Raw genomic sequence first — 11,859 nt, forward strand, 5'->3', positions numbered from 1 at the left:
CCAATCCATAATCTGAAAATCCAAACCAAAAATCTAAACAATTCGGATTTCGGGTTTGCCCAAATTATGCCCACCCCAATGTGCAGAATGTGTATAATCTTTCACAAGCATTATAGCTTCTAATACTCTTTTGCTCCTTCAAAGGATCATAAAACTAGAGACACAAAAAAAATGTATATTTACTTTTTTTGCACAAAAATATTATCGAAGTAATGAGTGATTGAAGGGTAAAAAGATCATTCAAACTTTTGATGGGCGATTTTGTAATTCAACATTGAACACTAGGGGTTTCCCACTTTTAGTATAGTATGATAATGATTTATGTTGGTTTCACTTGCTATTATCTCATTTTTCACTAATTAATTTGGTAATGATTGACCAACTAAAACAATTTTATGAAGACAAACTAAGTAGGGTTCGTGGAAATAGCTTCTTGCATAAATGTAGGGTAAAGCTACGTACAATAGACCCTTGTGTCCGTCTCTTCCTAGACCCGCGCATAGCGAGAGCTTAGTGCACTAGAATGCCCTTTTAAAACCATTCTACCCTCACTTTGACTATGTGATTTTATCCTGAAGTAAACATCATTTTGTCTAACTTCCATATGATTAAATAGAAAACTAAACTTCAAGGATTTTAAACTAGAAAAAAATTAAAATGACATTGGATGGATTAAGACACTTGAAACGGAGCTAATATTACATTAAGAAAAATGTTATTGTTAGTGAAACCAATATTACAAGAGTTGGTAAACTTGCAGGAAGTTTCTACTTTATCTACAGAAGATGACTCAAAATGATATTGAGTATATGTTAGATAACCTAAGAAGGATGAAGAGCAGAGGTGATCTGAACAGCATCAAGATTAAGACAATTGAAATGGAGCTAAGATTTTTGAGTACTTTTCTCAAATACCATCATGTTCTTTTGCCTGATTCCTTAGTCAAAATCGCATAGAAGGCCCAACTGATTGATGAAATGCTTCAATCCGTTTTTGGTGGTAATCCAGATGAATGCAAAACTAACCTTAATGTGGAAAGGATAGTTTCACAGTTGCTGGAATTTATTGAAGGTAATACCAGCTTAAGGTACAATTTTGAGTTGAATCATTCTCATCTATCAGAATATATGGATTGCCTCGACAAGAATCTAAATGATGTACAGATGTTCTTGGAATTGGATACTGAGTGGACGAATAAACGAATCCTTCAGCTTAATCGATTTTTAGAGCAAGTGAAAATCATTCAAAAGAAAATGAGATTTTTGAGATACTTGTATGCCACGGATATAAATAGTTGCATCGACCATGAGAAGCTGGAAGGTCTGGAGACTCGAATTCAGTTCATGGCTGACAACGTGGGACAGTTCTGCCTTGCTCTTTGGCTTAATAAGGTTAAAGATGACACAGATTCAGATGAGGTTGAAGATGACGCAGATTCAAATGACGTTAAAGATGATGCAGATTCAGATGAGGTTGAAGATAATGCCGATTCAGATGAGGATAAAGATGATACATATTCATATGAGGATGAAAATGATTTCGTGAGTAAACCTCCATATCTATTATGTCTGATTGTGCTAGTGGAGCTGGAAATGAAGAAGACTTTTCTTGGTGAGATAAGGGCTTCAAAGATTTGTCAATCAACAACTTTCAAAAAGCAGAAATTCCCTAAAGATTTTTCACAACAGCTCCACAGTCTGCTGGTGTGTCTCAAGTTCAAGAAGCTTAAGAACTTTTCTGATACTATCTCTGTTCGAAATATTAATGTGGCAATAGAGCTCTTGTTGGTCTTTCTTGCTGGTGTGCCAAATCGTGTTATTAATGGTAAGAGGTTGAATGAGGTCTTGGAAGAGGTTGGAGCTCTTGTGGGCGATGTTCTGTGTGTAATTCATATCTCTATGATCAAAGATGATACTAGCAAGATAAACCTTGGCTCGATACAGATATTGGAGAAAACTGAAAATCTAAAGGCACAACTGGAGAGGTACTACAAATCCTTAAAATTCACTCCGTCTCAGTTTCCCACAGTTGGTGGATTGATCTTTCTGGATTCTCTATTAAGAAAATTGAATGAGATGATGAAATCTGAATTAGGTTTAGATTTCATGATGAAGCCTCATATTGTTATTTTAGAGAAAGAGTTCTCATATCTAACATCTGTTTTCAGAGATGTTGCAAAGGTGCAGCATGAACATGAAATTCTTAAAGATCTTCTGAGGCGTACTATCAATTTGGCATACAAAGCTGAAGTTGCCATTGACTCTATTCTTGCTCAGTGTAACGCTCTTTGGTATCTTTTTCGCTCACTTCCTACTATCTTAAAAGAGATCAAGCATATTAGTGCGGAGGTGACCAGGATGTGGTCGGAGAACCTTGCTCTTAAGCCCTGCTCTATGGTAGAGCCATCTAAACATCTGCCTACTCAACATGGCAATCTTATGAATGATGAGGACATAGTTGGTTTCAAGTGCCATACTGATCTTTATTTCCTTCCATTCCTCATGCCCGAAGAGAGTAGGGAATTGTTGCAGAAAAAAGTGTTTCAAAACGAAGCTTGCCCACCTGAACTACACGATGTGAGTCTAGATGTTGCAAGACGATGCAAAGGGTTGCCACTAGTGGTTGTCTTGGTAGCTGGAATAATCAAAAAGAAGAAAATGGAAAGATCTTGGTGGCATGAGGTTAAGAAAGCTCTATTTTCTTATCTTGACCGTGAATCTGAAGACTATAGTCGGGCAACTATGCAGTTAATTTATGAAAACTTACCCGACTATTTAAGACCTTGCCTTCTCTACATGGGGATGTTTCCAGAGGACGAAAGGATTCCAGTGTCTAAATTGATAAGTTTATGGATAGCGGAAGGCTTCGTGCAGAACATTGAATCTGGGAGATTAATGGAAGAGACAGCAGAGGGTTACTTGATGGATCTCATTAGCAGTAACGTGGTAATGGTTTCAAAGAGAAGATTTAACAGTAAAGTCAAATACTGCCAGGTTCATGATGTAGTGCTTCACTTTTGCTTGGAGAGGAGTAGAGAAGAAAAGTTTATGTTGGCAGTGAGAGGGAAAATTCAACCTTCTGATTTGAAGGAAAGTCGAGTTAGCTTCAGTTTCAGTAATGAGCTTTCCAAGTTTGCATGCAAAACGCGGAAGCCTTTCCACCAACACTTGAGGTCACTGATGACCACCAATGGTGGAGAATCTTTATATTGGAATCCCTTCAACCAGGTTATTAATTTGATGAGGCTTCTTAAGGTCATGGATTTGAGTTCCCATAAATTGGGTCGTTTGTCGTTAGCTACATTGAATCCACTAATTCACCTCAAGTACGTCGCACTTTTCATATATACATTCGATTTTCGTGGAAAATCACATCTGCCCCATCTAGAAACTTTAATTCTCAAGTGTTCAATGCATACAAGGTTATCAGAGAATTTTTGGAAAATGAAAAAATTAAGGCATGTAGAGTTTACTGAAGCTGGTTTTTTTTGGGGAAAGCAGATCAATGAAGAATCCTCTAAGTTGGAAAATTTGAAGATATTAAGGGTTGTTGAATTTAAACTCGATTCTGATTACTTGAATGTTTTAGAACAGAGGTGTCCTAATCTTCAAGAACTTGAAATCTGTTGTTTGAGAAATGATTCTGATGAAGAAAAGATTTGTCCCAAATTGGAGAGTCTTACCCAGCTTCAAATACTTCGCCTTTACTTTCCTTTGTCCGCTGTTGTACCCAAGTTACACTTGCCTTCAAATATAAAGAAATTGTTACTATACGGGCCTAAGATAGAAAGCACGATTTTCTTCATTGCGGGACTAGCAAATCTGGAGTATCTCGAATTAAGGGATCTGGAATTTTTTCTTTCCGGATCCGGAGAGTGGTGCCTTGGAGATATCATGTTCCCTAAACTTAAGTTGTTGAAACTGAGCTACTTAAGTATCTCAAGGTGGGAAGCCTCAGAGTAATCTTTTCCCCAGCTTGAAACACTTGTTATAATACAGTGTGAATATCTCAAGGAGATCCCCCTTAGCTTTGCAGATATTCCAACGCTGAAACAGATTAAGTTGATGAGGTGCAGCAGCAATGAATCTCTGGTGGCTTCAGCTTTGAGAATTAAGGAAGAAGTTGAAGAGAATGAAGGATGCGACCGTATTGACCTCATTACTTAAGTAAGTAGAAACAAACTCCAATGTGATGTTTGAGTGTCTTAATTTGCATCCAATTGTTGTAGTCACGCTCTTGTGTTGGGGTCTATTATGCAGCTAGCGGAAACTCCAATTAATCTCCTTATACTGTAACATTACTACTGATTGCTAAGTCTGTTTTGATTGATCGATTGAGACACATACCCTCTTTTAAGTATGTTTCTAATGATCGTAGAACAATATCATATGGTCTTCCAATTTGATTTCTTTGATTTCTTTTTTGCTTTTGCAGTTTCTATGATCCTTTCATTTTACGCCTTCTATGTTGCACCTGCAAAATTCACCTCTTTTAAATTCACCAAGTCATAAAGAATGAAGCTAATAAGATTGTTCTTAACATTCATCATTAAAAACTTAAGAGAGAATACAAGAGACAGGAAATGGATAAATTGAAAACTTTAAGATTATGACTGATTAATGATTTTTGTTCTGACAAAATGAGCAGCTGGTTACAGTGTTTTTCTATATACATAATGTATATATATACAAAAAAAAATACATATTTTTTTGGCTATTATTTCGAGAGCGGCTACACAGTGTCATTTTCCCAATAAATTTGACAACTACAGGATAAAGACTAGATAACCTTTCTTAGAACAAAAAAATCTTAAGTATAGGCATCAAGATTTAGGAGATAGTCTTTAACAGCTTTATATATAGACAAGACCTCATTTTCTGCCTTGATTTCCTCTTCTTTGAGCTTGAAATCTCCTATAGCAAGTTCTGTTACTCTCTTTCCAACACTCTCCACAATCTTAAATATCCAAGAAAAAAACATATCACCATTAGCTCAAAATTACTACCAAATTTCTCAAAAAGAAAAAAGGAGGAAAAAAAAACCAAGAAAGTTTGTTATACCTTTGCAACAAATGACTTACCCGACAATGTTTGACATTTGTTTTCTTGATTTCTTTTGCTATCACTGAAATATGAAAACTTTATTTCGAGCAGAAAGTTTGATTTTCTGAATACTGAGTTGGATTTTCTTGAGGTGATTTTAGTAGACAACACAACATTATGAAGAACACATATAGATTGATCAAATTCAAATTCAGTTAGGTATAACAGAGATTGTTTAAACATCCTACTACTATTACATCATATTTCTATTACACATTGCTATTATCATTGTCATCTCTGGTAACCCGTCTATAAACCGCGTAGAGGATAAGCTGCACAATGCCCAAAATGAGGCCAACACCAGCTGAAATCTGCAATAAATCAAGAAAAGTAAATACGTAATTGATCCACTTGAGAATTGAAAAATAAAAGCGCTTAAAAAGAGAGACTTTACGCTTACTTCTATGAATAGATCTTTACCAATGACGGCGTATGTTAACCACGAACCACAAGAGAGAGCTACAAAGAATGAGAGCCAAAATGGCATGAATTCCACACTCTTTGTCCTGATGACTTGTGTCTACATGTATGAATAGCAAACCGGTTAAGGAAACTGAAAAGAAATACCCAAAAAAAAGGAATGAAGTGTTAAATTAATTAACTTAGACTTACTATGATTGAGAGGGGTGATCCATACATAAGTATGGAGACAACGGTGGCAGCAATACCACAAAAATTCTTTCTACTATTTCCATGAAAACCAAGCATGGAAATAAGAGCCACTGCAATATAAATTGCAATGTTTAGAAAGAATAGTGCCGAAATTTTCCTCCTCTCGTTATTAGGTGCATATTTGAGGAAAATTAGCACATAAACAAGAGCAAAAGCTGCTCCTGTCCCATTTGTCGTCGTCACAAGCAAATTGTTTGCCGATATCAGCGGCGTACCGTACCTATTAACGTAAAGATTAATTTAATCAGTACACAAGTATTTAAAAGACACTTTAAGAAGGAAAGAAAGTTGTTTCAGCAACGAAAAACTAATTACCATGCTGACAATAGGCAATTCAACATTGTCATCACGTACGGGATTCCCGAGAAATTTTGGGTTGATTGTGTGGTCACAATCCTCCAGAATGTGAACCTAAATTCGATGAAAAGAAATAAGTTAATCTTAACAACATAATTTAAGAGGAAAAAGTTATAGTTGACATACGCGGGTGATATCCCAAAAAGTATAAGCGCGGTGATATTTCCTGTAATTGAAAAACAAAAGTTAAGAACAGAAAGTTAATTAAGAAAAGCCTGAAACCAACTCATAACAACTCACCAACGATGCCTAATGCAAAGTGTAAAGTATGTGCAGCTCCCATGTTTGCCATGTATCTGAGTTAGTGAGTTAGTGAGGTTTTGTGATAAACCCTGATGTATGTAATATTTGTTTGTATCTAACACTGGAAGAGACGATCTTTGCAATGGGCTTATATAAGAATGAGCTGACTATTGCAGAGACATGGTACTAGCATGAGGAAACGTTTATATGATTAATTGGTTTTTATGTATTAAGTAATAAAATTATTTTACGTGTAATTATTTCGGAATTAGGTTAAGTTGGACTCTTAGATGACTCCTTTTGAGAAAAGAATAAGTAGTCTTACTAATTGTGGGACTAATAATTAACTATATAGGGTTAGTTATTTAAGCCTTTGTGTACCTTCACAATCTTTTTGTTGCCGCTTTGAATGGAATAAAATACGAACACTTTCATGTCAATTTGCCTTCATTCTGTTTATTTATAGGTAAGAAACGTGAAACGTGTCTACGACACTTAGCTTGTGTTAAACAATATTTCACGCTTCAATTGTGTTCCCTTCTAATTGTGTTTTCAGAAATTAACCCTCTTTTTTTTGGAGGAAAGAATTCAGAGGCATATTAATTATCTGATATGCTTTTCAGTTCCTTTTTGAAGAAATTATTTTCTTGAACAATGCTTTTCTGGGCATGTAATAAAAAGAAAAAAAAATCAAATTCTAAGAGCTGACTGATTTTAGTGTCAAGTCATTTTCTTCCGGATCAATGTTAAATTTTAATATAAATGGAAATGAGTATATTATCATGAATTTGCATGGCAGGTACATTCAAAGCTCTCAATCACAGCTAAGTTTTTCTTCGAACCGATTTTAATGTTATGTTATAATATATGTCCTTTATAACATCAATTTTCTATAGCAGCCAAAAAATATCGAAACAAACGAGGTTATTATATCATTACTTTTGGACACTAATGCTACATGTGTGGAGATTCCACAAAGACAAAGGAGTCAATCCAATAAAGTAATTCAAATAAATAACAGACTCCTAACTAATTAAGTAAATTTAAGATGGTCAATTGTCATGATCAAACTAACTCGGAAATGAGAAACAAAGAGTATGATTCTTAGCATATATATAGGAAATACATCAGTATATTAAATAATAGAAGAATTAACCTAAACGGTTGCCCACTCAATTACTTAAATAAAAATAAGCAGGCGAATGTATAATATACATACAATCTATGTATAATATGTGTACAATTACGTATAATCAATATATTGTATAACGGCTAGGAAAAGTAAACAGTAAAACTGGGCGGCTAATTGAGTAATAAAGATCCCTAAATATCCTTGATTTGAATCCACTTACAAGCCCACCTTAATTGAATATTCGAACCAGCTAACCCCAAACAAGGGGCGTATGCAGGATTTCTTGTAAGCGGGTCGACACTAAAAAATGTAAATAAAGAAACAAATTATTGTATCACATCATATTTAAAAAAAAAAAAAAAAAAAAAAAACACAATTCGAAATATATTGATAGGCGACAATTCAAGTACATTATTACAATTCCTGACATACAGATATATCAGGAATCGAACTCCCGATCTTCCTAACAAAACAGCGGCACTCAACCAGACGAACTAGGAGCTCTTCGTATGAAACGAAGTCACTTCACTATCATTTGTATATTTTTCTTTGCATATAAGATAAACATACATTTCAGTAAACTTTTCTGACCAAGTTGTGTCAGATGATACCCTTGAGTCAAGGTGTGTCTGCCCCTGCCGGTTATTTTTATAGTATTAAATTGAGATCATTGTAGGAGTCCATTAATTTCGAGAGAATTAGTTCAAATCCTATATATTAGCAAAACTTAAACTTGTCACCTCAATATATAATACCATATATCCTATGCTACAAATTCTTTGTATAGAAAATGCAAAGAGTGATTCTTTCCTACTTAGTTTCCCAATTAGGATATATGTCTTGACTAATTAATGGAGCTGACAATTCAGATAATGCATTATATGAGTTGCTTAATTAAGTAGAGAGTATTGTAAACCACACCAATACTAAAATCAACGAACATTAACGTAATTAATCGCTGAAAAGTTCATTTTTTTTCCACTAACATCTTGATAACTGAATAGAGTTTGATAAATTCCTCTTTTAGTCCTATGATATAAAATTATCGGGGAGATTCAAGAACAAAGAAATGGGTTAAGAACAATAATTTTTTCGCAAAGGGAATTCAATTGAACTCCCTGAATAAGAACACCTGACTATATCTTGGGATAATTGTATATAAAGCAAATGGAAAAACCAATAAAACTCGTATATATCTACCTTATTTTTAGGTAAAGATCTTCATACAATGATACGACGTAGTTTATGAAAAAGTTACTAAGAAGTTTCGGGCTTGTCCTCCAAAACAGACAAAATGATGAAAATAAATTCAATTTGGAACAAGTGTTTGACTGAACTAATTGTAACTGAAAAAAATACATCAAAAGTTTAGTTCTGTGTAGGTAAGGTACAAGTCAAGATAATAATCTGATTAAGCCACTTTCATATGTCGATAACATCGGTGGCGGAATTAGGATTTTTACTAAGGGGTATCAAAATATAAAAAAGTAAATATACACGAAATTAAGAAGATTCAATACATAGTATATATACATTAAAAAAAATATGTATTTACACAGTATAATTTTTCGGTGAAAAGGTGTCGAATGCATGTGGCTCCGCCACTGAGTGACACTCTAGAAAAGTTAATTGGTAGGGGATATAGCCATTGCTCTAATTTAGATTTTGGACGATTATTTAGTGAATGAGACATGATTCAATTCTTGGGGTGATCTCGTAGTTCTTACGGGGTGAAGATGACGGGGTTGATCCATGAACTTTCCTTCATTTTCTTTTCCCGCATTCGCTCAAAGAGCTGAAAGGAGAAAGTGCATCAAGCTGTTCACAACGGTCAAAGGTAGAATACATAGTTTGCTCCCTTGAGGCCAAACCCCTTTGAAATTAAAAAAACAAAAAAGGTTCTCAAAATAAATGTATCAACAAAACTACCCTCACCTCTCCAACAGGGGCAACCCCTTACACATTTGCAAGGCTATTAAATCATATCAATAAATTAAAAAGTTTTAAACTAAATTATTTGTAAATATAGAAAATTATCATTTGTTAACCGACTAAAAAGAAAAAAGTATATATACGGTAAGTATCGGGTATTTGTGTTTAATTTATTCGATTATTTTTGTAAAAATTGAACAATCGAACCAAAAACTGAATTATCAATGTTCTTAAATCCAAAACTGAGCCAAATTACTGAAATTGGAAAAACAAAAACCAAAATCTTAGGATTCAATTCGGTGATCAAATTTTAACCAAAGAGTGGAGAAATATAAGTATCATAAACAGAAAATAAACCATTAACCCAAAAAAGAAAAGAAGTAAAAACATAAACAAATACTCAATTCGTTTAGAGATACATCATCTCCTAGTCACTTCCTACTCAGTCCGTAGCAGAAGTGCAAATAATCGCCGCATAATACATAAACAGGTCCTCAAACTTGACCTTAGTTGGCAAATATATCCTCCAACTTTGGGTGTGCATAAAGTAGGCACCTCATTTTGTCTCCATTTTGTCAGTTGAACACTCCAACTTACAAAATGATCATCTAGACATTTTCAAAATTTATCTGTCATGTCAGCATTCGTGTTTACGTGTTCAATTTTATACAAGTTGAGGTACCTACTTGTGCACACCCAAAGTTGGAGGGCATACTTGCAAACTGAGGCCAAGTTTGAGGGTCTGTTTATTATCCGTCAGTACTGTCACGACCCAAAATTCCCACCTTCGGAACCGTGATAGCGCCTAACATTTCACTTGCTAGGCAAGCCAACGTTAGAATAATATTAGCCATTTTAAAACAATTTATAAATTAATTAATAACAAAGAAATAAATGCGGAAGTAAGGTCTGAAATATAGTGAATAATCCATTAAAAAAAACTAACGGTGTCTAAATACCATCCCAGAATTGGTGTCACAAGTGAACGAGCTTCTAGAATAATATAAATAAGGGTCTGAATAAAATAAAGTTGTCTGGAAATAAACACACAGCTAAAGTAAAGTAGACGGGGGACTTCGGAACTGCGGACGCCGTGCAGTTATACCTCAAGTTTTCTCTGAGTAGCTGAAATCCGAGCAAGTCTATGGTACGCCGCTGGGACCAACTCCGAAATCTGCACAAGAAGTGCAGAGTTAGTATCAGTACAACCGACCCCATGTATTGGTAAGTGCTGAGCCCAATCTCGATGAAGCAGTGACAAGGCTAAGGCGGGTCACTTACATTAACTTGTACGCAATATTAGTAACAACAACAACAAATAATAAAAATAAATCAGATAACTCATTTATAATAATTGAAGTCAACTCAACAGTCATAACCCATTATTATTTCAACCAATTTCCGTTGCAGCGTGCAAACCGCTCCCACAATATATTCCTTTTCAATCCTTTTATATATTTATTTTAATCAAGTATATATAGACTTTTAAATAAGTCTGTTGCAGCGTGCAATCTGATCCCTCAATATTGACTTTTAAATAAGTCTATTGCGGCATGCAATCCGATCCCCCAATATATACTTTTAAATAAGTCTATTGCGGCGTGCAATCCGATCCCCCAATATATATATATATATATATATATATATATATATATATATATATATATATATATATATATATATTTGCAACAAATAATTGCGGCGTGCAACCCTCTCCTTCAATATATTCATTTACCAATTCTTATAGAAGAAATTTTTCTAATAAATGCAACAATTAATATAAAATTATAAGACAACACGCATACAATAATTATGATTTAATTATGAAACAAACAATGACAAATAGCAATTTATTATGGAAATCAGGGAGAAAATAGGCAGTTTAATATTTAATATGCTAAATGTTAAATAACAATTAAGACACATATATCAAATAGCATATAACAATTAATGCAGGAATTCAAGAATTAATATTTGACAAAGAATAGGAGAGAAATAATTATTATAACAATTAATTAATGATTTAAAATAATTTATGGTTTTTCAATTAAGTAGTCAAACAATTAATTTGACGACGTATAGACACTCGTCACCTCGCCTATACGTCGTTCACATGCATTTCACATAACAAATAGTTTAAGGGTTCTATTCCCTCAAGTCAAGGTTAACCACGACACTTACCTCGCTTTGCAAATCCCAATCAATTACTCGGCCACATCTTTTCCTTTCAAAGTTGTCCCCAAAAGTTTCGAATCTATTCACAAACAATTTGATATACTCAATACGAATTATAGGAATTAATTCCATATGAATTTAATCATTTTTCGGATAAAAATCCGAAATTCATTTAAATATTCGACAGTGGGACCCATGTCTCAAATCTCGGAAAAACTTACGAAATCCGAACACCTGTTCCGATAC

The 11,859-nt window shown here is 34.2% G+C and overlaps 1 protein-coding gene and 1 pseudogene across 1 annotated transcript; one reads left to right on the plus strand and one right to left on the minus strand.

Annotated features, from left to right (window-relative positions):
* Window positions 1-763: 763 nt before the first annotated feature.
* LOC107832537 (putative late blight resistance protein homolog R1B-11) lies at window positions 764-4,586 on the plus strand (annotated as a pseudogene).
* A 291-nt stretch (window positions 4,587-4,877) lies between these two features.
* On the minus strand, window positions 4,878-6,247 carry LOC142169116 (bidirectional sugar transporter SWEET1-like). The gene is made up of 4 exons (XM_075230351.1): window positions 6,090-6,247; window positions 5,715-5,994; window positions 5,503-5,622; window positions 4,878-5,413 (listed from the first exon to the last, which is right to left on the minus strand). The coding sequence occupies exons 1-4, from the start codon at window positions 6,119-6,121 to the stop codon at window positions 5,312-5,314; spliced, it is 534 nt and encodes a 177-aa protein (XP_075086452.1). The 5' UTR covers window positions 6,122-6,247; the 3' UTR covers window positions 4,878-5,311.
* Between the last annotated feature and the right edge of the window lie 5,612 nt (window positions 6,248-11,859).

The sequence above is a fragment of the Nicotiana tabacum genome, chromosome 14 (genome assembly GCF_000715075.1).
Source record: "Nicotiana tabacum cultivar K326 chromosome 14, ASM71507v2, whole genome shotgun sequence".
NCBI lineage: Eukaryota > Viridiplantae > Streptophyta > Magnoliopsida > Solanales > Solanaceae > Nicotiana > Nicotiana tabacum.